Here is a 27,239-nt window from a genome sequence, read left to right on the forward strand (position 1 = left end):
TTTGGGGGTCCGTTGCGGGCCCCCAGGGTGAAGGGGGGGGCGGGGGGTGCACATGGGGGGCACCTATGGTACCCCCCTTCCTTTTCGTGCACGAAGCGGCAGGCACCACGCGGTGCCTGCAGCTTCGTGCATTCAAAGGTAAACATGCATTTTTTAACATTGTGGCGTGTGCTGCTTCAAGCAGCATTCGCCGAAATGTTAAAAATACAGGATGTGACCGCCAGGGTGGCGGTCACATCCTAATTAGCACGAAGGGACCGCCGCTGCCCCTGCGGACGGTCCCTCCTCCTCTGGGGTGGCGGACGGACGCAGGTTTGTCCGCCCTCCTAATAGGCCCCAAAGTATTTTAACATTAAATTAAATGTAGTAATATATTTAGAAGTCGAAACAAATGAACGTATTTTAACAATTTATACTATCTATATAAAACGTTATAAATATAAATAAAATAGGGTTCTATTTTAGGCCTCTGCCGCTAATATTTTCTATAGAATGATGTGGCGGAACCAGTGGTTGGCCATGTGTGGTGCTGGTTTTACCCATGACTCCTTTTTGTCTTTAATAACTTTACACTCATACATTTGGCTTACAGTGCGAAGGACTTGTGCAGTTGTATGTGCTGCTGACAAATGGGCATGCAGCTTGGCAGCTTTTCTCGTGCTACAGGGGTTGGTTACTTGGCACACAATCACTCAGCCAAGTCAAGGGTCGGCTCTGGCTTTAAAAATATGTTCTCATGGCGAACCTTGAAAATATTTGGCATATAAATCATCAACAAACATAAAGTTATAGCATGACATTGTTTTCAAATTATAAAAAAAGTCGTTCTTAAACATGCAAAAGCAAAATCGTAGAACATCAAATTATTAAAAAAAATATTTATTTAAAAAGTGTGAGTTCTTAAAAATGTACTGAGGAGCATTCCTGCCCCCAGATCCCTTTCCTGACGACAATGGCACTAGTGAGCTTGGATGCTAGTCGGTTGTGTACTCAATGTGTGGCTGAGATTCTTATTATACTTGGAGCAACATTGCAGACTGTTAAATAAAACACAAGAGATGTTCTTGTACAGGGCACGCCCTGAACTCAAGTATTCGAAGGTGCTGTCGTATGTGACAATGAACATAAGCGAGGCGTTTGAAGTAAAGTATTGCCTAAAATTCACGCAGTTTGGTCAAGCAGGGATGCTAGAATTGATCCCAGATTCCCCAGTTCCACACTGTGCAATCCAGCCACTAGATAGGTATCTCTTTCTGACATCAAGAGTTAATTATTTGTCCTTCATTCTTGGAAGGAAGATTACAAGTCCGGTTAGAGAAAGAACCAATTAAGCAATGAATCAAGCAACAAAACAAGATTGACCTTGTTTTTCTCACTCAAAACCAGACCAACTGAGATCAGCAGATTCACCTGGCAGAATTTGTGGGTCATACCTTTTCATAGTGTCCTCCCATACTCTTTTCTTTTCTTTTGTTCTCACACTGTGTAATAAGACTACAGATAATTTAATTGGCCGCTGCACTCTCATGATTTATGCCTTAGGACAAGCTTAAAAATATTTGTTATTGACAGAGTAATACATACATTGATTGCATTTAACATACAATGTTTTAGTTCTCGTTGCTGTTTTAAAACTATTTTTTAGGTTTTTAACAAAAATTTGGCTGGATGATAGGATTACTGGCTTTAAACTCGATACCACACATATTAAGATGTCTGTTTACGCTGACGACATTCTCCTATATTGTTCTAATCCCTCTATTTCTCTCCCAGCTTTTCTTTATCAGGTTGCTACCTTCTCTCAATTATCTGGATATCGTCTTAACTCGGATAAATGCGAAATTCTCCCTTTAAATGTTCTGTGTTTGAAACAAGATTTTATCTCTATGGGTTTCTCTTGGAAATCCTCTAAGATTAAATATTTAGGATTATAATTTTCCCCTACTATTCCTGAAACCGTAAAAGAAAATTTCCATGTTCTTTTCAAAAATCTCTCTACATCTATTGATCGATGGCATCCACTTTTCCTCTCCTGGTGGGGTCGCCTAGACTCTATTAAGATGATGCTCTCCCCATTAATTCTTTATCTCTTGTCTATGATCCCGGTCCACATTCCTGGTTTTTATTTAAAAAAAATTGAATCAATATTAAACAAATTCCTTTGGAAGAATAAATCTCCTCGAATAGCTCTTAATGCTCCTAAAGCAGACAAATCTTCTGGTGGCCTCAAATGTCCAGATTTCAAATCATATAATTAGGCCTTTTCTCTGAAACATTATTCTAGTTGGCTTTCTCCAGATCAATCTGTTCACCCTCCTCTTTGGTTAACTATTGAAAAATACTTTCTAGTCCCTTTTCAATTTAATGAAGTTCTTGCTTTTACTAATAATATCTCTTCTTTTCATCCTTTAGTGATCTCTCATACGCGTAAATTATTGATTCCTCTTCTTCTGTCCTCTTACCCTTCTTCTTTTTCATTAGACCAACAACCTATCTGGCATAATCACTTATTATGCATTAACGGTCGTACTATTGGTTGGAAAACCTGGAGACTCAAGGACTTACTCTGGATTTCACAACTGGTATTTAATAATACACCCATATCCTTTTCAGATCTTCAATTAAAATTCTCTTTGCCCTCTTCTTGTAAATCTCAGTATGCCTCACTCCTTCCTCCCCTTTCTCAATATCTTCTTTCCCTACCACCTACACCCAATATACCCACCAGATGTTCTAATCTTTTCCCTTTATTATCTATTACTACATCGGCCTCTTCTCTTTATAGATCTCCGTTTTTCTCCTCTGTTAGGATCAAGGTGAAGTCTGAATTGGCCTGGGAAAAGGATCTTTCTGAATGTTGACCCACTCCTTTGTGGGACAAATTGTGGTTAAAAATTCATAAAACGTCAAGAGCAGCTAATACCTCTCAAACTCTTTATTTTATCTATAAACGCCTCCTTTATATCCCAATGAAATTAGCTCTTTTTCCACTGACTTTTCCCCAACCTGCTGGTCATGTAAAAATCCTTCTGCTGATCTCAAACATATGCTTTTTGATTGCCCCTCTCTTTCTCGTTTTTGGCTACTAGTTTGGTCCCAAATTAATAAGATTTTCAACACTCACATTCCTTTTTCCATTTCCAATATCTTTTTGGGCTCCCTTTCACCTAACTGGCCTTACTCTACTCCTAACCCCTCATTAATTGACTTGTTGCTTGCAGTTGCCCTTCATTTAATAACTTCAAATTGGAAACATGCTGATAAGGTCACTTTCAAAACTTGGTGGAATGCTGTTTGTTTCCATCATAGATTGGACACACACAATGTTACTCCTATTTCTTTATCCATTAAAAGGGATCTTTTATGGCTCCCCTTATCCTCCTACTTAACTACCATTGCTTCATCCTTGGCCAATTTACCTACTACCCCAGTTGAAGTTCGGAAACATCCCTGAGTTCTTTCTTGTCTTTGCATCTTTTATTCTCAGATTTACTCCTTGTTCTTTTTCCTTTTATCTTTTTCATTATTGCAATTTTGATTTTTATGCCATATAGTTTACTTAATATTGTCTTTTGTTGATGTATTAAGGTTTATGATTCGGGTAATTTTCTCATTTGTATTGTTTGATTCAGGTAATTTTCTCACCTGTACTGTTTTATTATGATTTACCCTTCCACCCTTCCTTGTTCCCTCCCCTTTTAGTAATAATCAGCTTATATTTTTGTTATTTACTGTATACATTTTGTTTTCTCCTATGTATACTATACTTTCTCTTTCAATAAACTTTAAACTTAAAAAAAACTATTTTTTAGGGCAGAATATACTCTGCATTTATGCAAAAAGTAGATTTGTATAGGAACCTTCTTTGTAGGAGTTTCTTGGAATACTGTATAAAGTATATATTTTGCTTTTTACATTTATAGACCCTGCTTGTGCTTAGGTGTAATTTGCTTTCCACAAACGTGTGCATTTCCACAACTGTTGACAGCAAAAGAATGATGACTGTTTTTGCTTTTCTTTCCTGACTTTAGGTTTACTTCTGTGATCATGTCAAGAGTCTTTGCAGAATTTTCATAGTCTCGTAAATGTAAATGTATTGGCATTTATATAGCGCACTACTTACCCGGAGGGTCCCAAGGCGCTTCATCCGCTGCGAACCCCTTCCTGGCTTCCCTGAGAGATGGTCCCTTAATGGGTATCTCCAGGGTGAGACCAGGCATCCCCGGTGGTCTGGTGGGGCCGTTAGTGAAGATGAGGCAAGCTAATGCCCAGAGTTGCCGAGTGTGATCGCTGATCAGAGTGGGCACCGAGGCGAGAGAATTATCAAGTCAGCTGACCCTGGTCCAGAAACCTGCCGCGCCGGGAATCGAACCCTGGTCCCGGGCCGTCCTCTGCTCTCGGGTCTGCCGCCTCTAACCAGTGAGCCACACTACTTCAGGTGACATTGGACTGGGTGCATACCTGATCAGAGTGCACACTTTTAGATACTGAATGTGTGACGAGTAAGGGGAAGGAGTATGATCATATTTTCTAGGCTTCGACACATGCACATCAAATAAAAACAAACAAGAGTCCCTTCATGTAAATACCTTGGACTTCTATTGAGCCACAATCTAGGGAACTTTAAGCAAATATCAGCCCTAATGAATTCCAGGGATGGATTCATGCAGAATGGCAAGAATCATGTATGACAGGACATGCACAATTTGTTTTGGCCATAATAAAGTAAGTACTGTATATGAACAAAGAATAGTTCAAATCAGTGCATTTTCCATCACTTTTTGCACCACATGGCATGTTACTTCTCTTTTTGACTTCAGCAATTATTTTCACTCCTCTTTCTTTTTTACAAGTAAACAGACATCACTTTGGCACAATGAGCAAAGAGATGATGTGGTCTGAAGGCTAAGTCGGTCAACCTCAAACCTGGGTAACCGGTTCGAGTCTCGGCAATGACGCTCAACATCCTGTGATTCTGGGCAAATCACTTAGGACCATATGTAGGTAGGTCGTTTGCAATCGCAAAACCCGAAATTCGGCGAAGTTCGGGTGTTTGCGAGCGCAAAAGTGTGTGATGTGATGTAGGTAAGTAATGTCCCATGCTAAATTGGTATTCGCAAAATTTGCGAGTAGCAATTTTGTGTATAATGGATTCTGTGAATAAATCTGCAAATTCGCAAACTGCGTGTCAGTATTTGCAAAAATCGCAAATTCCGTCACGCAAATTGCGAATTCGCAATTTCCCATGTAGGTAAAAGTAGCAAATAGCAAATTGTCAAAAATCGCAATTTTGCACTTCTCTATTACCACCAACTCCGGCCAGGTGGTAATCAGGTGCAAACTATTTAAAGTGGCCCATAATGCAACAGTGGCTTCTCACAATGGATGGGCTTTATGTAATAGCCAGGAGCCTGCATATCCGAGAGGTTAAAGAGAGAAGGAGACGGCAGGAGAGGATCTACAGGACACGCATCACCCTCTTCCAACGCACTGAGGAGGACATCCATGTGCACTACAGGCTGCATCCAGAAAGTATCCTGGAGCTGATAGAGGAGCTGACATCCATGCTGGAGCACCCCACATACAGGGCACACACCATTCCCATACACATACAGGTGTGCTCACTGCACCTCCTAGCGTCAGGGAGTTTTCAGGGGGTAATTGCCACAGTAGAAGAGGTGTCCCAGAGCGCACTATTGCACTTTTTTCCGTGCATTCCTCAATGCCATGATGCAGAGGATGCAGCATCACATCAAATTCCCAGACACACAGCAGGAACTGGACCAAACTAAACAGGATTTTTATCAAATTGCCCAATTCCCCCACGTGATTGGCTGCATAGACGGAACACATGTCGCACTGTCCCCCATCACACAATGAGTATGTTTTTAGAAACAGAAAATCATACCATTCTTTAAACATCCAGGCAGTCTGCAATGCCAAACATGTCATCACAGACATAGTTGCAAAATTTTCAGGAAGCACTCATGATTCCTTCATTTTTAGACACTGTGGTTTACATCGCAGACTTACAAATGGCAATTTTGGAGAGGGATACTTGTTAGGTAATTCAATGGCACACACAAACAGTAGTATGTCGCTAAACATCTACATACTTCATCCCTGCAGGAGACAGTGCATATGCTGTTAGAGACTACATCCTCACACCCTACCTTAATCCAACCACAGTTGCTGAGCGGAGATACAACACTGCCCACAGAGACACAAGAACCACCATTGAGAGGACCTTTGGAATCCTCAAAAGCCGTTTCCGGTGCCCCCACAAGAGTGAAGGTACTCTACAGTACAAGCCAGAGACGTGTTGCAAGATAGTGGAGGCCAGCGCAATGCTACACAATATTGTTACCAAGAAGGACACCCCAGTGGATCTGACAGAGTCCGACACATCCGATGAGGAGGATCCAGCCCCCCAACGCAGACGTGCAGGAGGAGCTAGGGCAGCTGCTGGGTGCCTGAGACGTGATGACATCACACAGAACTACTTCTAGGTGAGATAAAAGACCACAATGACCAATGTTGATGTTCAAAAAATATGTTTACTTCCTTAAATACTGGATATGCAAAGTCACAGAGTGTGACTGTAACTTTGCAGTTAGCACATGTTAATGTCCTCACAGTGCCAAAATATCATTGACTTAGGTAGTCCTCATGGCATGTGTTGGTTCACAAAATGCCATTGTGCATGCATGCCACCCCTTCACCTCCGGCATGCACGTCCTGATGCACCTCCTTCAGCCTGTGCAGTAGTTTCGCTGTTGTTGTCCACAGCATGCCTTGATGGCCACTCCTACTCCTTTCTGCAGGAATAGGTGGAGTAGGTGTGCTCCTGCTGGATTGCCCATCTGTGTCTAGGCTCCCTGGCGTTACAATTCCCCCAGTGACAGCAGCCCGCAGTTGGTCAAGTGCATGGGTTACCTGCACCAGGCTCTTGGCAACGTCCTGGCAGCAGTGTGCCATCTCATGTTTCATGCTTACAGTTCTCGAGCAAGCATAGATATGGCTGTGGATTGCCAGCTGACAGCCCTTGCAAACTGGTCCAGGCGCGTGTGTAACCGACGTTGTTCCCTGCGCCGGGCCTGCCTATCAATCCTAGCTTCACTCAGATTTGCCTCTGAGGCTTTTGCTATTGCTGTGACACCAAGTCTCAGCTCCGACATGTGCCGGTTGTGTTGTGCCAGCTGTCGCTGTATTGGTGTGATTCCTTTACTTTGCAGGCGCTGCACACACAACATGTTGCCCTATAGCCCTGCGAAGACAGAATCTGTACCTGACGAGGCATTGCTGGTGTTGGCCCGTGCCCTCTGTCTCGCACCACTGCCAGTCGTGTTTGTAGCGCATGTTTGTGATCTGCCCTGAGTTGAGTTTGGAGTAGCTGCAGCCTGTGTGTCATCTTCTGCATCTGTGGACCCGGATGGCATTGGTATCAGTGCAGGTACAATTCTGCGCCATTTGCTTTGCGCTGATGGTGTGTCACGTGTTGCACCCTGGCTCTCCTTCCCTGCCTGGTCCTCTGCTGTAGCTGTCTCCCCCACAGCTGCCACAGTGTCCTGTGCTGTTGGTCCATCTGCCAAAAAAATAGCACACATGAGTTGTGTGTCAAATTTTTTTTTTTTATTTCAATAAAGTTTTTGAATCTACAAATGGCCTGCCTACTTGTCTACTTTGTCTATTTTGCATATTGCTAGTGTGACTGTTCCCTATGTACCCTTTGTATGTGTTTCTGCACCTACTCACATTACATGGGACTACATTTCCCATTATGCCTCACTGGGTGACCCTCAAAACATGGACCGGATTCCTATTCATGCATGGGGATGTTGGGGTCTGAGTGGAATGGGGATGCTTTGGGGATATTGGCATGCATCTTACCTTCTGTGGTGTCTCTGGTGTCAGAGCTGTCAAGGTCAGCCACGCCAGTCACTGCCTCAGACATGAGGGTGCCCTCCACCAACTCCTCCAGGGGTGTCGGTTCTGGTGTAGTGGAGGTCTCACCTCCAGTTGCCTTGGCTTCTGCCAATCTTGTGGCCACCCTCTCCTTCGATCTTTGCCTCATATCGTACCACCTCTTCCTTAGGTCCTCGGTGGTACAATGGGTTACGCCTATGACGTTTACCTTTTCTTGTATGTCTGACCATATTTTTCTTTTCCTGGCTTCAGGCACACGAAGTGAGGCTTTCCCAAACAGGAGGTCATGTTGCCTCACTACCTCCTTTGTCATTACCTCCAGCTCCCTTTCAGAAAGTGTTTGTTTTCTTTTCCTGCTCTGTTCATCAGCCTGATTGTCCCCACCCTGCTTTTCAGAACCCTGGGATTCCATTTTTGCAACGTTGGTGTCAGAGCCAATTCCACACTCCCTCCTCTCTGTCTCTCAGCCAGCAACTGACCCTGGAACAGGTGCAGGCTATCAGGTGCAGCATGGGAACTCCATTCTGCACCTGAATTGCTCTTTCCCGTTTTTGCGATTTCTTATTAGCAAATTAGCTAATAAGGAATCGCAATTTGGGTAATCGCACAATAATTCTGCGAATTTTTGGGAATCGCTAATTATTAGCGATTTTTTACCTATATCCGGTTTTGCCATTCCGAAAGTGCGATTCACAGAAAATCGCATTTCCCGAATCGCAAAAATTGATTTACCTACATATGTCCCTTAATCTCCCGGTGCCTAAAAAAAAAAAATGAATGTGTTCTTTTGTAACGCAACTGGTGCTAATGTAAAGGGCTCTGATACCTAATACCTTCGGGTCAAGTTTGCGCTATATAAAACTCCGGGGAAAAAATGGTTCATTCTTAATTTTGTGAAAAAATTGACTTAGTATCAATTACAGATACTGAGTAATCAAGTGCATCTATCAAACCAAAAACAATAGGTCTAGAAGGTACCAGCAGAGAATTACAATTGATGACCGGAGCTCAAATGAAAATCATTTAACATCTTGCAAACAAGGGGAGATGATTTAATTATTTGGAACAATAACCTGGAGACTTCTCTAGGAAAATATCACAATAAAAATAAGACCAAAAAGGAAGTTAGATCAAACTACCTACCTGTTTGTTATTTTGAAGGATTTTAACATAGTTTTTTTATCAAAGCACTCATGGGCATATGTACAAGAACTTAATGCTGCTGTAGCGTCAACTTTTTGACGTTATGGTAGCTTTTTTTATTGCCTTATTTATAAGTTGCTGCTAACTGTAGCTAGTAGCACTTTTTCAGCGTAAACATGAATTTTCAAGATCGCCACTTCTATTGGTGGGACTTAACGAAAATGAGAGGCAACATAGGCGATCCTAGGCAAAAACTGCACCTAACCCCACTTTGCGATATTTACAAGGAATTCCTTGTAAGGTGCAAAACAAAAAAAACTGCCTCTAACTCCTGTTAGAGGCAATTTGTTAAGACCAGAAAATAGCTGTTTTTTAAAATGGTGCAAACACTTGGGGCCTCAATTCAGAAGGTTTTGGTGCTGGACCGTGCTGCAAGAAATTTTACTGCGCTGCCCTGCTACAAAACTACAGGGCAGGAATGCGGACCATTATTAAGATAGGGCGCATTCCTGGACCTTATTCATGAAAAGTGTTGCATCACTGTGACAAAAAAAAGCTTTGCAACACTTTTCACTGTGCCCTTCTTGCGACACCATGGATGCCCTGTATTCCCTGTACGCTGCTCCATGTCGTAATTAATGACAGATACATCTGAAATTCTGACGTATCTGTCAGCGCTAAAGTCACGCATTGCTGCAGTTGTGTCACAAGCATGACGCAACTCCAGCAATGCATGGGGCCAGTCTATCCCTGTGGCACTGCGTCACTCTTGACCCTGCCATGAGGCAGGCGTAAGGTACTGACGAGTGGCGTCCTACAATAGTTGCAGTGAAATCTGATGGATTTCCCTGCACCACTCCTATGAGGCTTAGTTGTGTGGAAACACCCACCCTCCATACATCATACCTTAGGCAGTTATAATGTGGCACAGGGCTTCACAAGGTCACATATATGCCTAGATACCTCACTTTGCAAATACGGCACACCATGGTGCGAGAATCACACTGCAAGTACTTCAAGAAAATGACGCACCGGTGGGGTGAAACTGTCAGAAGAGGCTCATGAATAAGCCCCCCTGTCTTTTTCCCCTATGTTGACGCACAATGGCTGCCATGCGTTAACACAGGCACCCTTGCGCCATGGTGCAAGGTTGACTGTGTTGCGAAGTTGATTGATGTTGTGACTCCATCTGTTCTCGAGACGTCTGGAGGTGGTGCTGGACTAGTGGAGGGCGGGATTGAACCAGTTGGCCTTCTTGGAGTGTTGTTTGCCTAGTCTTTTCTTGAGTGGTGCCATTAGAGATTCATCAGTGGAGTTTGGCGTCTGCAGTGTTGACGTCTGTAAGCGTTGGTGCAGTGTTGGTGCTGAGGGAGTTGATGAGAAGTTCTTCTGTGGCATTGATCCAGCTGCGACGGGGGCAATAATGGCGATAGTGTACGGTGGGAGTGGTGAAGGCGTGATGTAAACAATGATGGTTTGTTCTGTAGTCGTTGGATGGGAGAGCCTGGGGTGCTATCAGGTCTACAATGGCATCGGTGACTGGGAGTTCATGGCCCAGAGGCCTGTAGATGAGGGTGCCACAAAGGGTGGTGTTGGGGTTGGTCCGGATCTGGAAGTGGAAGTGTTCCATGGTCACCATTGGGTCATTAGATTGTGTGGTCAGTCGGAGTGTGTCTTTTTTAGACAATGGCTGCTCGGGGTGGTCCATGCGGGTGAATTTGTAGCCGTTTTGGATGGAGATGACGATGTCTGTTCCGGAGCAGGTGTTGGTCCAGGATTACGTGAAGAAAGCGATGTCTGAAGAGGTGGCGTTGAGAAGGTCCCAGATTTCTATTACATGTTTGTGGAGGGACCGCACATTGAGGAGGATGCATTTGAGCCGGTCGGCTGAGCTGTTGGTCAACTGGACATCAGGAGGCGCTGGTGTGCTGATGTGGCAGAAAGTGTGTTTGCAGTTTCAACAGGCCGAGGGTGCAAGAGAATTCTACAGTGTTGCTAGATTGCAGGTGGTGTGGCATCCAGGGTTGATAGTGAGGAGGGTGCTGGCATCGTAGCAGCGGTGGAGTGTCCGAGAGGAAGGGTCCTTGGTGCTGGGCATGGTCCAGGAGCGGACGGAGCAGACGGACTTGCCTTTGGTGCATCAGTGGTATGGCCGCCCAGCAGCTGCCATTATGTAGTGATGTGGGGGGGACTGGACAGCTGGGAGGCAGGAAACGCGGGAAAGGACACTGGAGGAGGTGGGAACACTGGGGAGGGGGTTGTAAATATATATTTTTTTAATTCTTACCTACAGACCGGGTCCTGCGTCTTCTGGGCTTCTGCTCACCTGAATCTGCTTCCAGGAAAAGGAAGCAGGCAGCCAGGCTCCCTCCCCTAAGCCCATCACAACGCTGCAATGCGGCGTTGTTATTGTTCTTGAGCGCTGTGACAAGGCGTTCAGCCAGGGGCTGGAGGGGTGGGCATGTTCTGCATGCAGGCTGTAATACAGCCTGCATTGCGAACAGGGATGTGTGCATGACTGCTTTGGGCTGCCTGAGAGGGCCAACCAAACAGTCATTGTGCACTTGAGTGGGCATACCACTCCGCCCCTGCCCTGCTCCTTGAGTAGAGCAGCCCCACCCACCCTCCCGCCCGCGAAGGAAAGATAGCATGAATACATCAGAAAGTTATCATCATGTTATGTTTCCTCTTCTTGCACTGCTTGAAAGCAGTGGGGCGACGCTCTTCTACCATACCGGATGAGCCGCCGCTGGGGGAGCGTCACCCACAGGTGCTAGGCCTGGGCACGACTCGACTCTCAAGCCTCCTCCGCTACGCGTCCCACCTTCTCTTCACCTGGACATTGACACTGTAGCGCAATCCGCTGCACTATCTCCAGATTTGTGACTCAGCCAGCAGAAACCTCAGCCAGGAGGGATTATCCAAGCCTGTGTACAGCAGTCACTGCCAAGTCTGCTGGGGAGCCTCCTGATGCAGGTGATGCAACAGGGCGCCCTTAAGCATAAAGTTGCAGCGCTCGCACCACACAAGTTCGGTGCAGCTCAGGGGCCTCACGCTCCACAGCGTCCGGCCAGCGCAACAACCACCGGTCTGTAGTGCAGAGAGGGCCACCATTGGTAATCCCCTCCGTGCACCCCGGTAGTGGCATGTGGTATGCGATGCAGACCACCCTACGTTGGTGTACAGGAGCATCTCTACAGTTCACAACTTCAAGGGGCACAAGGCGGTCTTCTCACACAGGTCAGCAATGTGTCTTCATGCAACATGGCAGGCTTCACCATGTATGTATGTATGTATGTATGTATGTATGTATGTATAGGCATTTATATAGCGCACTACTTACCCGGAGGGTCCCAAGGCGCTTCGACCGCTGCGAAACCCTTCCTGGCTTCCCTGAGAGATGGTCCCTTAATGGGTATCTCCAGGGTGAGACCAGGCATCCCCGGCGGTCTGGTGGGGCCGTTAGTGAAGATGAGGCAAGCTAATGCCCAGAGTTGCCGAGTGTGATCGCTGATCAGTGTGGGCACCGAGGCGAGAGAATTATCGAGTCCGCTGACCCTGGTCCAGAAACCTGCCGCGCCGGGATTCGAACCCTGGTCCCGGGCTGTCCTCTGCTCTCGGGTCTGCCGCCTCTAAGGCGATCGTCAACGTCTCTATGTTTACCACCACGGCGCAGCAACTTCACAGCACCTCCACATCCCACTCCGGGTCCCAGACGCAGACCCAGCGAGGCCTCTGGGCCCCAGGGACTGTCCGTGCTTTTAGGGTTTTGGATGCCATGGTGTTGCAATGAGTGCGCAATGATAAGTGATGCATCACTGGTTTTGCCCAGCGATGCGTCTCTTTTCATGATTGTAGCCCTCAATGTCCTTTTCCCCTGGGACTCTGGCTGGTCATACTGGCTGTTGAGGGGCTTGAGGGGTTGTTGATCTGTGTTGCACTTCGCCCTGGCTGCTCCATTTTCCATTCCATTGGTTTTGTTTTCTGTTTTTCATTGGAGGTGGACTTATAGGCTATATTTGCCTCTTGGGTCACGTTGGGCTAACTAACATGAGTTTTTTTGTCGCTAATGGGCCAGTCACTAGTTTTCGCCCATCTCCACGCTAGTGTTAGCAGCATTTTTAACAGCAGCTACCTGAAACTATCACCATGTAGCGACATATTGTAAATACATTGCTAACAGGGCGATAGTTTTCGGCGATAGGCCTCGTTTGGAAAAGTGCTGCTAACTACTGCTAACTCTAGTTAGCGGCAGTTCTTGTACAAATGCCCCCCCAGGGTCACTGTAAATAAATGAAACGTTAATTAAAACAGTCTACTTTCCCAAGTTCACCATATGGCAGATAAAGTAAACTGCTAAGTAGACAGACATTACGGTTTGGTACCATCCAGCGATTTATACAAGTAGAGAAAAGTTTAATTCAGAGCATCTGGAATTAGGTTCCATTTCATAAGTTTTTTTCAAGTACTTTTTGTTGTCTCAACCACCCCCTACTGTAGGAAAGATTTTCTCACAGTACAGGCTGGCTTATTGAAAGTCATTTCAGTAGGTAGAATACTAGCTGGAAATCAAGGTAAACTCTGGGATAAAGCCAACATATAAATTAAGTAAATATGATAATCTGCTAATATCTAAAAAAAGCTAAAAATCTACTTTTCTAAAATTGTATGCAACCGCTATTTGGTTTTAGCGTTCTTTGATTGCAAATATAAATGAACAGTTTAAATGCCCAAAATATATTTTATTTATTCAATGTGTCCTATACAAATGGTCCACTATATCATATAAATATACTGAATAGACGAGACAGTGGATAAGACACACAATAAAAAAGATAACAGACAGGCAGCTATATGAACCCAAACTCAGAAGCAACGAAGCATTAGCACACAGACAGATACATAGACTTACAGGTAACAGGATATTTGTTGTAATCATTTTGTTTATATTTGTGACAGGTTTAAAAGCCATGGCTTTGTACCCAAAAGAGGAACACGGTCTTCTGGAGCTCCAAACTGTCATTGTTAGGTCAGTAATATGTGCATCATTAATACATTTCTCTTCTGACAAAGACTTATCTTGTTTTTCAGCTGTGTTGTTCTATGACAGACTTCCATATATAGGCAAATTGTGGGGAATCCACCAGAACACATTCCTATAAATAGTTTATGTAATTCTTCAAGGAAAGCAACTCCTCCAACTTCTTCCATGGTTCAGACCTAAAGCCATACATATTAGAGCAAAATACTTTTCAGAAATGGATATTTCCTAAAGTGGTGCATTGCTGAAATGTTTTTCTTCTCCTTAAAGTGTATTTGATCAATATCCTGTTAGAAATGGGATCTCAAGTTGGCAGAGGTATGCACCCTGTCTAAGTAAGTATGAACCACAGTCCTAGTCTTTGTAAGCTAGATACACATTAAAAGATAACCTGTGCTCACCCGCTTGGCTCAGAGCAGTCAGGCTTATCTAAAGAGGCAATGTGTAAAGTGTTTGTGCAATACACACACAGTAATCTAATGAAAACACCACAAAAATACTCCAGATAGGTTTAGAAAAGTATAGAATAATTTTATTGGTAAAACAAGACCAGAACACCCGAAAAACAATAAGTTGAACAGGAGTTCTGAATGTTTAAAGAATAAACCAAAAATAGTACTTAGAAGTCAGTAGCGCTAAGGGGTTACTTCAAGTTGCGCTGGACCGGAGCAAATTCAAAGTTCAGGCCAACTGCGATGAAGGGCAGGCCAGCTACAGGACTCACGCAGGTCCAGCTGAGAAAGTACTTTGGATGGAGCAAAGCATCAATGTCGAAGTCTTGATGCTTCAGTGCCGATCTGCCCAGGTGATAAAGAATTCCTTTACGAAGTAGGCACTGCATTGTCTGTTTTCATTGAGACAATGTCATAGATCAGCGTGAGTGTCAAAGGGGAATGAGTCGGTTCAAATCAGTGCAAAATCGTCACTGCATTGATTTTGATGGTTCTGGACAGCATAAATCCCCTTTCAAGGGCCGATAACTGGATTGGCACTACTTGGGAGGGAGGGAATCATGGATGCATAGTTCAGGTGCTGTTGCAGAGTTGCAGGAAGTCTTTGATGGCCCTGAGATTCAGAACAGGGAGCAAGTTAGCAAGCCCTTGGCGTCACTCTGGGTTAAAGTGAGATGGGTCAAGTCCTTGTCCTCAACAGAGCAGAGATCAGCAGGCAGCAGGGCTGTTCACCTAAGCAGAAAACAGTCCCCTCAGAGCTTTTGTTGGGCAAAGTGGCAATCCTTGTAGCACAGCAATCTTTACTGTGGCAGAGTTCTTCACAGGTCCAGTAGTGTACTGTCTTCGTAGGGTCAGAGCCCCAGTTCTTATACCCAAATGTCCCTTTGAAGTTTGGGTGGCTTTAAAGCAGCCCTGTGTGCCAGCTTATCTGTGGAGGGTAATTAGCCCTTTGTGTGGAACATAGGACACTGGGCAGGTGTAAATGTCAGTTCCAACCTCCCTCTTCCTGCCCTGGAAGAGCTATTAAAATGTAGATGAATACAGATGAGTTCTCTGACACACCCACCCTTGCTGTGTTTGTGGCTGTCTAGAGGGAATGCACAAAGTGTAGCTGACACCCATCCCATGCATGTATTAGAGACAGGCTGCAAGGCACACAGAGCAGTAAGAGCAGAGAAATGTCCACTTTCTAAAAGTACAATGAACCAACAAACGTCGGTGCTGACTCTGTTTTGACAACACAATGATTTCAGTTTGTGATCACACAACTTAATTATTGGGATCACCCTTTAATTTTTGATTGTACAGAACAAATTATTATACCATTTGTGTACAGCTGTCAATGGCAGAGGAGCAACACCTTCATGTAATATATACAATGTTATATATTACATATCCCAGATCAAATAAACATCAACGCATTGAGACAACAGTGAATTAATGTGCATGACATGAAAACACACGACAAAGACATGTAACATTCAATGTATTAGTTCTGAATTTTAAAGCAATCAAAGGGGCACAAGGTGGAATGCCCTTACTGAGTTCCTACTTTATTGGCTTATAACCTAGGGGTGCTAACTTAACCTTCCCTTTAGTTTAAGACATCACACAAGGATCTGACTATTCAATTTAATTTCACCCAGAATTCCCTGTAATCCTGCATTTCTCTTTAACATAGACACACTCCATAGATGTCAAACTGCTGATGCGTTTCGAGCCCAGCGTTGATTTGGGGTTCTCTTCAGGACCCAGCACTGTAGAAAATAGAAAAATTGAACAAGTACATGTAATATGTTGATTAGTAAAAATCTGAATAATTCTAAATGTGGGTCTTTAAAAGCACCTCACTTTTTGACTTACACAAGTTTTATTAGTGTCCTGTGACAGAATTCTTCTTGCCTGTGTTTTTTTCTGTTTGAGACTGAATACAAATAGAAAGTGAAAGAGGTTTGTTTTTAGATAAAATGTGAATGAACAATTATTTCCAGCAAGCAAACAAATTATGCATGGAGCCTGGAGCAATCGGCAAAGATGGTTTTCTCATCGGGGAGTATGGCACTTAAGTCCACAAGTGCCACATGTCTTTTAGGTTGTTACATCATGCCCTCATGGACTCAGCCAAGGAAGTTGTCCCACAGTTGCCTGATGAGGTACAAGGGCATTTCCTGGAGGTGTTATCAGTTGTCCAAGCTGCTGCCCTCAAAGTGATCCAGTCTAGACACAGCCAACTCTGTAGCCAGAGCAATTGAATCATCTGTGGCAACAAGGAGGCCCGCCTAGTTGTGTGGTTCAGGATTCTCACCTGATGTACAGGCTACATTGCTGGATTTGCCCTTTGATGGGTCCCGCCTATTTGTGGCTAAAGCGGATTTGATGCTGCACCGCTTTAAGGACAGCAAAGCTACGCCGGGGTCTTTGGGGCCTAAGACTCAACCCAGGAGCTTTGGGCAGTTCCGCAAGTTTTGTGGCTTTGCGAGAAACCTGTCCTTTCATGCTAGGCAACAGAAGCAGCAGCCGGCAAATTCCTTGTACAGGTCCTACAGCGGAAAGGGCAGAGGTTGTCTCCAGTGTGCTGCATGACAACAAGTCTCCTCCTCCTCTTCCTCATCCTCATCCGCCTCTTCTGCCTCTCCTGCCATTGTTGCAGGGAAGCAGCTCTAACTCCGCCATCCTAGAGCATGCTTGTTCCTTGGGAGGATGGGTGACCTATTGTCTACAACATGGGCGGTCTGTTTCTACAGATCTCTGGGTTTTGAACATGGTAGAAAATAGGTATGCCCTACCCTCCGGGAGTTTCCCCCTCATTTTCCTCCCCATCAGGGCTTTTGCTCAGAAGAGCACCATCTACTTTTCCAGCAGGAGGTTCTGTCATTGCTGCAAATGGGTGCAATCTAGGTGCTTCTGGAGCAGGAAAGGGGTCAGGGTCCTACTCTCTGATACCCAAAAAGCCCGGTCGTTAACGCCCAATCCTCAGCCTCAGGGCTTTAAATTTGTACCTCAAACAGGAGAAATTCTAAATGTTGACCCTTACTCTGGTTCTTTGTGTGCTGGAGAAGGAAGACTGGATGGTGTTGATTGATTTACAGGATGCATATTTTCACATTCCCATCTTGAAGTCGCATCAGGACTAGCTGCATTTTATGCTGGGGTCTCAACATTACCAGTTTGCGGTCCTTGAGTTCGGCCTTACTTCCGCACCTCGGGTCTTCACAAAGGTGATGGTCATGGTGGCAGCTCATCTCAGAAGGTCTGGGATTCCTGTCTTTCCCTATCTGTATGACTGGCTGCTCAAAGCAAAGTCACCAGAAATGGTGCTGCATCATTTGCAGGTAACAACACAACTGTTGTTCAAGTTGGGGTTTTTGATAAATGTACCCAAATCTCACCTGGTGCCCTCTTAGCACAACCTTTTTATAGGGGCTGTACTGGAACCTACTGTAAGTCGTGCCTTCCTACCTCAGGTGGGCAACTAGAGGCAAATTTCGGGGGGGGGGGCTGAAAAATATTTCGGGGGGGGGGGCTAATTCTTCCAACCACAGACAGAGTGGCTGTAAGAATCGGTGAACACACAACTAAAGCCTCATTTACAATTAATGGTCTTTTAAAGACCTGTTAAGTACTCGGGTGCGGCTGCAATTAGATGCTCGCCCGCCCGCGAAGCTGTGTCAGCACGGGCTGACACACACGACAGGGGGAGCTGAAGCCCCGTGAGCCCAATGGGTGTTGCGCACCTGTCCCTCCTCCACAGAGGATTCAAAACATCAGGCTATTATTCTACTTTTTCAGAATGCAGCAGCTGTTCCATTCCTTAAGGTCTTGGTCCTGCTCGGTCTGTTTGCTTTCTGCATGCCGTTGTTCAACCATGCACGCTGGCATATGAGGACCCTCCAGTGGTGCCTCCCCAAGCAGTGGTTTCAACACAATGGAGATCTCGAGGTGGTGATAAGAAAATTAGAGACACTGCAGCGGATCTGCTACGGTGGAGTGTTCCAGGCAACCTGTCTCAAGGGAAGCCGTTTCACCCTCCTTCTCCAGGGGCCTTAGTGATAACGAATGCCTCCACTCTAGGGTGGGGAGCTCATTTAGGGGATCTGGAAGTGAAGGGTCTTTGGTCTCCAGAGGAAAGATTGTTTCACATCAATCTTTTGGAATTGCAGGCAATAAATTTGGCTCTCAAGGCCTTCCTTCCCTCCCTTCGTGGTCAGACGGTTCAGGTTCTAACAGCAACACTACCGAGATGTGGTACATCAACAAACAGGGAGGAGTAGGGTCATATCTTCTCTGCAGAGAGGTTATGCAACTCTGGTCCTGGGCTCAAGACCATCAGATTTACATAATCGAAAATCATCTGGCCGGAGAACTGAATGTGCATGCGGACAGTCTCAGTTGGCAGTATTCTGCTGATCACGAGTGGTGTCTCTATCCAGAGGTGGTCCTTCACCCTTCCAGGATGTAGATGTTTCCTCAGTTAGACCTGGGTAATTGGTAATTCAAGAGGTGAGGAATCCATAAGCTGATACTGTATTCACCAGAAAAAGTGTTACTGAAGGTAAGTAACTTGTTCATTTGTTATATGAAGAAGTTGTTCCTCTGTCATTGACAGTTGCACGCAAAATGGTTCAGTAATTTCTTATGAGCAATGAAAAATTAAAGGGTCATCACAATAATTGAGTTGTGTGACCACAAATTAAAATCATTGTGTTGTCAGAGTCAGCACTGACGTTTGTTGGTTCTTTTGACATTATAGTGGCCTAGCATTGCTGACATTAAATTGGCCCAATCCCTTGTAAGTTATTGCACGTTCTAAAAATTGCATTTCTAAAACAGTAATGTTAAATCCAACGTTACCAGTAAAGAGGATTTATCATTACAATTCCAATGATATGAAACATGTTGCAGCTGCTCCTTTCTAATCAGCTATTGCAGCTTAAAGGTGTATCTGATAGAGACTTCTAGCAGCAGATTCCTTACTTTTTAATGTCCCTTTGGCGTCAGTCCGGATCCGGATGATTTATTGTGAGCATTTCACCTGTAAGCCAATAGGTGGTGTCGGTTGGCTCCGCATATTGGCGTCAACGTCGTCCCCAACGAATGTCACGCCCACTTCACCTGTATAGATGCCACCCTTGAGCACTGATGTCAGTTCCTTTCTTTCGGCGCCAGCGAGTGCTGATCCGAGAGAAGAACTACACCTCTGTCAGTTTTTACCAGTATTTTTGCAACATTTTATTGTTTTTTGAGGGTTTTTTTTACTGGTGTATGGAGGAAAACAAGCTTCACACCTTGTGGCACCTGTCACCGCGCCATGTTGGTGACAGATCCATGCCTCGTTTATTTGAGGTGTCTGATTAGCAATCATGGCTCCAAGTCGTGCTCCAATTTCCGGGCAATGGTACTGAAGACTTTGAGGGAGTGGTCCCTGAAGCTGCTAGTGGCCCGGCATGCGTTTCCATGGAAATTACAAGTCCATTTGAGAAGAAGGACCTGAGGCCTTTCCAGGAGTTTGAAGTCCTCTTTGTCCTATTCAAAATCCTCAGGGCTTTCAGGTAAGAGGCACAGAAAACATAAGAACTGCACTTCGACTTCTCATCTGTCGGCTGATGCTACAAAGGAACATCGACGTTCCAGGCCTGGCTCCTTGAAACCTGTGCTAGGGCCGACTCCCCAATTTTCCGGGAGGTGGAGCAACCTCCGCTCAAATCAAAGAATTTTATGAGGCCATGCATCTCATTTTTGAGTGGCCCAACCCCTCCAGCATGCCTTCGGGCACAGCAGGGTCCCCCATCTGGTTCCACGCCGGCAGCTCCGGCTCAGCTCTGATGGGCCACGTGGATCTGGTCATGGATCTGGACTGGTGCCAGTCATGCCATTCCAATCTTCCCCTGTGCCTGCCCTAATTTGCTGCTCCTGGCACCCCCCATGGGCGTCGCCAGCCCCATTGACACTCCCAAATCCAACTGACACAGAGACAAAGCGCCTCTATTGGTGCCGATTCCGGTGCCAACAGGACCCTTGTGTCATAGTTCAGAGCCTGATCCCTATTCCAAAGGGCTAGGTTTCAAGCAGGAATGGCAGGGATTGTTGTACCCTTTAGAATACCAGCCCAATGATCAGGATATGGACTGGTGTGGGAAATTGGGTGACGCCAGCGGACTGGATCCGTCTCCAGAGCTCCAGATACCGGCATGCTTTCTTCCCATACCGTGGCTAAGAAGGATGGAGCTACATGCTACATACGCAATGGTGGTGCGGAGGGTGGCGGAGGACCTCAATGTGATACAAAAGGGGACGATGGACGGAGCGTTTTAGCAAATCAAACACTCACCCCCAGTCAACTGATCTGGGTTTAATCCATCACCATTCTTTAGCTCACTCAGCCACCCCAGTTCAGACATGGCCATATGCAAATCAGTCTGACCCTGTGCCTCATGGGAACAGTCCAGCCCGAACTGCCAAGACATGTCTTCCCTGGACCGGAAACAAGCATCCTGGGACCGGTTTCGGAGTCATAATCCTCATCAGCCAGGCTATCTTGAATCCAGTGGCCAAGTGAGCAAGGGACTCACGTCTGAGCATACCCTGCCAACTTAGGGCGAACAAAGTGATACAAAAGGGGACGATGGACGGAGCGTTTGAGCAAATCAAACACTCACCCTCAGTCAACTGATTTGGGTTTAATCCATCACCATTCTTTAGCTCACTCAGCCACCCCAGTTCAGACATGGCCATATGCAAATCAGTCTGACCCAGTGCCTCATGGGAACAGTCCAGCCCGAACTGCCAAGCCATGTCTTCCCTGGACCGGAAACAAGCATCCTGGGACCGGTTTTGGATTCATAATCCTCATCAGCCAGGCTATCTTGAATCCAGTGGCCAAGTGAGCAAGGGACTCACGTCTGAGCATACCCTGCCAACTTAGGGCGAACAAAGTGATACAAAAGGGGACGATGGACGGAGCGTTTGAGCAAATCAAACACTCACCCTCAGTCAACTGATCTGGGTTTAATCCATCACCATTCTTTAGCTCACTCAGCCACCCCAGTTCAGACATGGTCATATGCAAATCAGTCTGACCCAGTGCCTCATGGGAACAGTCCAGCCCGAACTGCCAAGCCATGTCTTCCCTGGACCGGCAACAAGCATCCTGGGACCGGTTTTGGATTCATAATCCTCATCAGCCAGGCTATCTTGAATCCAGTGGCCAAGTGAGCAAGGGACTCACGTCTGAGCATACCCTGCCAACTTAGGGCGAACAAAGTGATACAAAAGGGGACGATGGACGGAGCGTTTGAGCAAATCAAATACTCACCCCCAGTCAACTGATCTGGTTTTAATCCATCACCATTCTTTAGCTCACTCAGCCACCCCAGTTCAGACATGGCCATATGCAAATCAGTCTGACCCTGTGCCTCATGGGAACAGTCCAGCCCGAACTGCCAAGCCATGTCTTCCCGGGACCAGAAACAAGCATCCTGGGACCTGTTTCGGATTCATAATCCTCATCAGCCAGGCTATCTTGAACCCAGTGGCAAAGTGAGCAAGGGACTCATGTCTGAGCATACCCTGCCAACTTAGGGTGAACAAAGTGATACAAAAGGGGACGATGGACGGAGCGTTTGAGTAAATCAACCTTCATTTTACCTCAATGACAGTCAAGACCAATATCTTGACAGAGGTGCTGCAACCGGGAATCTCCTCCTCTGAACCCCTACTCCCGTTCGATGAAGCCTTCACCTACATTCTTCAGGGAACCTGGTCCAAACCCAGCACAGGAGCTCGTCTGAATAAGACAATTGCCCCCACCTCCGCTCACTCCAGGGGGCCCAAATTTCCCCACCCATCACCCTACACCGGATTAATTGACAGTGGCCCTCAGACATCATGTCTGGCTGAGAAATTCTGGCTTTTCAGGGGATGTCCAAGCTTCCTTCATGGACTTTCTTTGATGGAACCCATCTCTTCAGAGACAAGGCAGTCTCGGCACCTGGGGAGCTTTAGGGACTCGTGGGCTCAGGCGAAGTTCTTGAGCCTCTCGGCTGCCCCACTTCATCCCCAGCCTGCTTTTCGCTCCTTTTGTTTTAACGAAAGTGGTTTTCAACCGTGCATCCTAAGCTACTGAGCATGGCAATCGATCCTCGGATCGGGCTGCCTCTTTGGGAGGATGCTCTGTCACAGCATCAGTGAAGGGCCCCCACCTAATCCTGTCCACTCGCCGCCTTCTTGCATGGAGATTGACCAGCTGCAGTTGACAGCTTTCGAACTTCCTCCCGAAGTCTGTAACATTATTCTTGCAGTCATGCGTCCCTCCACCAAGATGGTATATGCCTGCCATTGGAAAAAAATTGTGGCATGGTGATCATCCAAACAAATTGATCTTCTTTCTGCCCCTCTTTCTGAGGTGCTGTTATTCATTCTTTCCTGTGCCCAGCAGGGCTCTGCGCTGGGCACTCTCAAAGGCTATCTTTCTGCTTGTTCTGCCTACTTGAGGATGCCAGAGCAACTTTTTAAAGTCCCCTATTGTAAATAAGTTTTAGAAGGGTCTTGTACATGTATTTCACCTTTTCCCTTTGTTTATGCCTCAGTGGGTCCTTAATTCGATTCTCATTCTCATATTCTTCATGTATGCTTTTTTTGAGCCTCTATTCAATTGTCCCCTCAGGCTGCTCACCATCAAAACAGCCTTTGTTGTGGCATCCCAAAGGGTGAGTGAGCTGCAGGTTTTCTTCTTAGTTTGTGGTAACCCTATTTCATGTGGGCCAATCTGTCACCTTGCCCACCTTGTACACTCCTCCACATCCCTCTAAGGAAGAAGAGCTACTTCACTGTCTGGACCCAAAAAGAGTGTTGTTGTTCTACCTTAACCGTGCACAAGAGTTTCGGGTGGACGACCAATTCTTCCTGGGGTATGTTAGCGCAAAGAAAGATCAGACAGTGCAAAAACTGACCATCTTTCGATGGGCTTTTTTCTGAATCAAGATCTGCTACACACTGGCTAAGAAGCAGCACCTGAAGGCTTAAGGGCTCATTCTACCAGAGCTAAAGCTGCAACCACTGCGTTAGCACATGGAGTCCTAGTCCTGGACTTCCAGGCAGCAGCATGGGCTTCCCTGCCCATGTTTACTAGCATTACTGCCAGGACAGACAGGTCTGCAGGGATAGACATTTTGCCCGTTCGGTCCTGCAAGACTTCCCAGTTTAACTTTGTCCGCATACACACCAGCAGGGATGGTATTGCTTGGGTATGTATTCAATGGTAAGGAATCTGCTGCTAGAAGTTTCTATCAGATGAACAAGTTACTAACCTTCGGCAATGCCTTATTTGGTAGAGACTGTATCTAACAGCAGATTCTTGACCAACCCATCCTCCCCGCTCTACGGATTGATCTCTAGGGTCTGAGCTGATTCCTGTAGGGCCCTAGTATGGACACACCAGTGTCGGCGCACTTCATGGCTCCACCCTTCTGGCGTGAAAAGTCAAGAAAAGTAACCGATGTCAACACACATAGGTGGTACCTTTATAGGTGACGTGGACATCTCTGCTGGGCGGACGCTGCCTCACGAAGCCGACTGATGCAGGGGAACTGCTCACGAAAAATCTTCTGGATCACGTCTGACGCCTGGAGAAATTCTAAGGTAAGAAATCTGCAGCTAGATATAGTTTCTACCAGATAAGACGATACCAAAGGTAAGTAACTTGTTCTTTAAGGAATTCCTAAGGCTTCTATGAGAGGAGTAGGCCTCACAGTAGTGAAAAACGAATTAGCTGTTTGTCACTACCAGGACATGTAACACTTAAAGTGCATGTCCTACCTTTTAGTTTGCACAGTGCCCTGCCCTTAGAGCTTTGTAGGACCTACCTTAGTGGTGACTTATGTGTAATAAAAGGGTAATTCAAGGCTTGGCAAGGGGTTTTCAATGTCAGGTCAAAGTGGCAGTAAACTGCACACACAGGCCTTGCAATGGCAGGCCTTGGACGGGTTTGAAAGGCTACTTGTGTGGGTGGCACAAACAGTGCTGCAGGCCCACTAGTAGCATTTAGATTACAGGCCCTGAATATATGGCATACCACTTTGCAATGGACTTATAAGTAACCTAAATATGCCAATCATGTAAACACCAATGTCACCATGTTATAGGGGAGAAGCACATGCACTTAAGCACTGATTAGTAGTGGTAGAGTGCTCAGAATCCTAAGGCCAAGAAAAAGATACAGAAAAAAGAGGAAGTAACCAAGCAAAATGTTCTGGGAAGACCGCCATGAGGATGATAGATCTATTAAGTGACTTGCTTTATTCTCTAATGTGCCACTGACTATATTGAAGAACATATTTCCACACCCTACATCAACCCTCATCATCCCTCACTAGTTTCTGCAACAACTTACGTGAGATATAAGTCTGCCCAACAGTCTTTTTTTGTTGTTTAGTATCTGATAGAGATTTCTAGCTGCAAATTCCTTATCTCTGAATTTCCCAGGTGTCAGGCTGAATCGGGAAACTTTTGCTGAGCAATATCCCTTGCGTGCCCCGTCGGGTGGCTCCATTCGGCTCCACGTGACGTTGTCGGATATGACGTTGCAGTACCTATATAAGTGCCGCCCAGGTGCACGGACATCAGTTCTTATCTTTCCACACCATTTAAGTGCTGATCCGGGAAGAGCTACCCTCTCTTGCTTTTTGACAGGCCGTTTCTTTACTTTTTGTCCAATTCGAAATTCTTTCCATTGTGTGCATGGATGTCTTCGAGGAAGAGAGGGTTCAAGCCGTGCGGAGCCTGTCCCTGCCTGTCCCCACCTCGCCTGCCTCTGGTGTCTCGAGGGCGGCCACGATCCAAAGTCGTGCTCGGACTGTTGGGCTATGGCTCTGAAGACCTTGCCAGAGTGGGTGTTGAAGCTCCTTGTGGCCCGGCAGTCGACACCGTCCGAGACTCCGCGGAGTTCCTGGTCCCGATCGAAGAAGAGGAGGTCGCAGGACTGCTCCCGGAGCCCAAAGTCCTCTTCGTCCCACTCGATGTTGTTCCGACACTCAGGGAAGATGCACAGGAAGAAGAAGTCCAAACTGACTTCATCTTCACCTTGAATGTCATCCGTCGACGAAGGAGGTAAGGAGTACCGATGCTCTAGGCACAGTTCTACGGAGCCGGAGTCAGGGTCGACTTTGCGCCTCCCTCCCTTTCTGGGAGCTCAAATCAAAGAATTCTACAAGGCCATGCGCTGCCTATTTAAGTGGCCCAACCCCTCTAGTGAGCCCTTGGGCCCGCAGGGTCAAAAGGGGCCCAATCGGATTTGGCACAGTTGACTCTGACCACGGCACATGTGGGGCCTCAAAGATCCAATTACAGATCTTGGTCGACGCCGTTCGTGCCACTCTGACCTCCCCCAGCATCGGACCCAAGGTTGGTGCATTCGGTGCAGCTGGTGCCAATCAGCAGTACCAGCCTCATCCTTATCCCTGACGAAACAGAGTCGTCACAACGTCGCTCGACACCGATTTTGGTGTCGATCGAACCCAGGGGTTCTATGTTCTCACCTAAACACTTTGACGATGTGTTAGGCTTGGGAGAGGAATGGGAGAGGTCTATGGACCCTTTGGAATACCAGGATGACTCTGCAGGACAGATGTTCTGGTATATGGAACTTGAGGAAGCCAGTGGACTGGATACTTCTACAGATACTTGCATGCTCTCTCCATCAACTGTGGCTACAGAGGAGGGGGAGTCTTATGTCATGGTGGTCAAGAGGTCAGCTGAGGTCCTTGGAATGGAGTTGCCCTCCATGGAGGTCGGGACTAATCTCCTGACTGAAATGCTTCAGCCTGGGGCTTCCACCTCAGAATCCCTTTTACCTTTTAAAGAAGCACTAACCGATGTCCTTTTAGGCATGTGGTCCAAGCCTAGCACATGCACTCCTGTGAATAGGACAATTACACACTGCCATTGCCCAGCTCCAGGTGACCCAAAGTTCCTCAGCCAAAACCCCACCCCAGAAAGTTTGGTGCTTCAGGCCTCCGCATCTACAGGTCACGTTCCCTTCCTCCCCCCCAAATAGGGAATCCACGAGGCTGGATTAATTTGGTATGAAAATGTTTTCTTCCTCCAGCCTAGCATTGTGGTCAGTGAATACTGCAGGCTTATTGGGCCATTTCTCCCACTCCCTTTGGGAGACGGTTGCGCAAGTGATGCCACAAGTCCTGGAGGAGGCCCCGGCGGTGCTCTCTCAGGCAGTTAAGGACGGGAGAGATGCAGTGAAATTCCCCATAAGGTGTGACCTTGATACAATGGATTCACTGGGCAGATCGATTTCCACAACAGTGGACTTGAGGCGCCACGCCTGGCTCAGGACAACTGGTTTCTCGGGTGATGTCTAGGCTAATTTGATGGACATGACCTTTGATGGAACCCGCCTTTTTGGGGAAAAGGCAGATTCTACCCTAGTGAGGTTCAAGGACTTTCGAGCTACAGCCAGATCCTTAGGCCTCTCTTCTACTCCTCGTGGCAAGTCTACCTTTCTACCCTATCCTAGCCACTGTCCTGCACAGGCTTCCCAAGCTCTGCGGGGACATGGACGTTGTTCATTCCGATCTAGGAACGGAAGTCAGGAGTTGTCAGCCACCCTGCCTTTAGCGGCCGCAGCCTCGATGAACTCCTAGTCTGACTTTGCAAGACTACACCACTGC

The 27,239-nt window shown here is 46.3% G+C and overlaps 1 protein-coding gene across 1 annotated transcript in view; it reads left to right on the top strand.

Annotated features, from left to right (window-relative positions):
• The window catches only part of SHOC1 (shortage in chiasmata 1), a 1,715,507-nt gene that overhangs the window by 1,181,824 nt on the left and 506,444 nt on the right, over positions 1-27,239 (top strand). The window contains exon 18 of the mRNA XM_086963751.1: positions 14,029-14,098. Within this exon, the coding sequence (XP_086819877.1) occupies positions 14,029-14,098 (70 nt within the window). The remainder of the gene's footprint in view (positions 1-14,028; positions 14,099-27,239) is intronic.

Source organism: Lissotriton vulgaris, chromosome 3_1 (assembly GCF_964263255.1).
Source record: "Lissotriton vulgaris chromosome 3_1, aLisVul1.2, whole genome shotgun sequence".
In the NCBI taxonomy this organism is placed as follows: Eukaryota; Metazoa; Chordata; class Amphibia; order Caudata; family Salamandridae; genus Lissotriton; species Lissotriton vulgaris.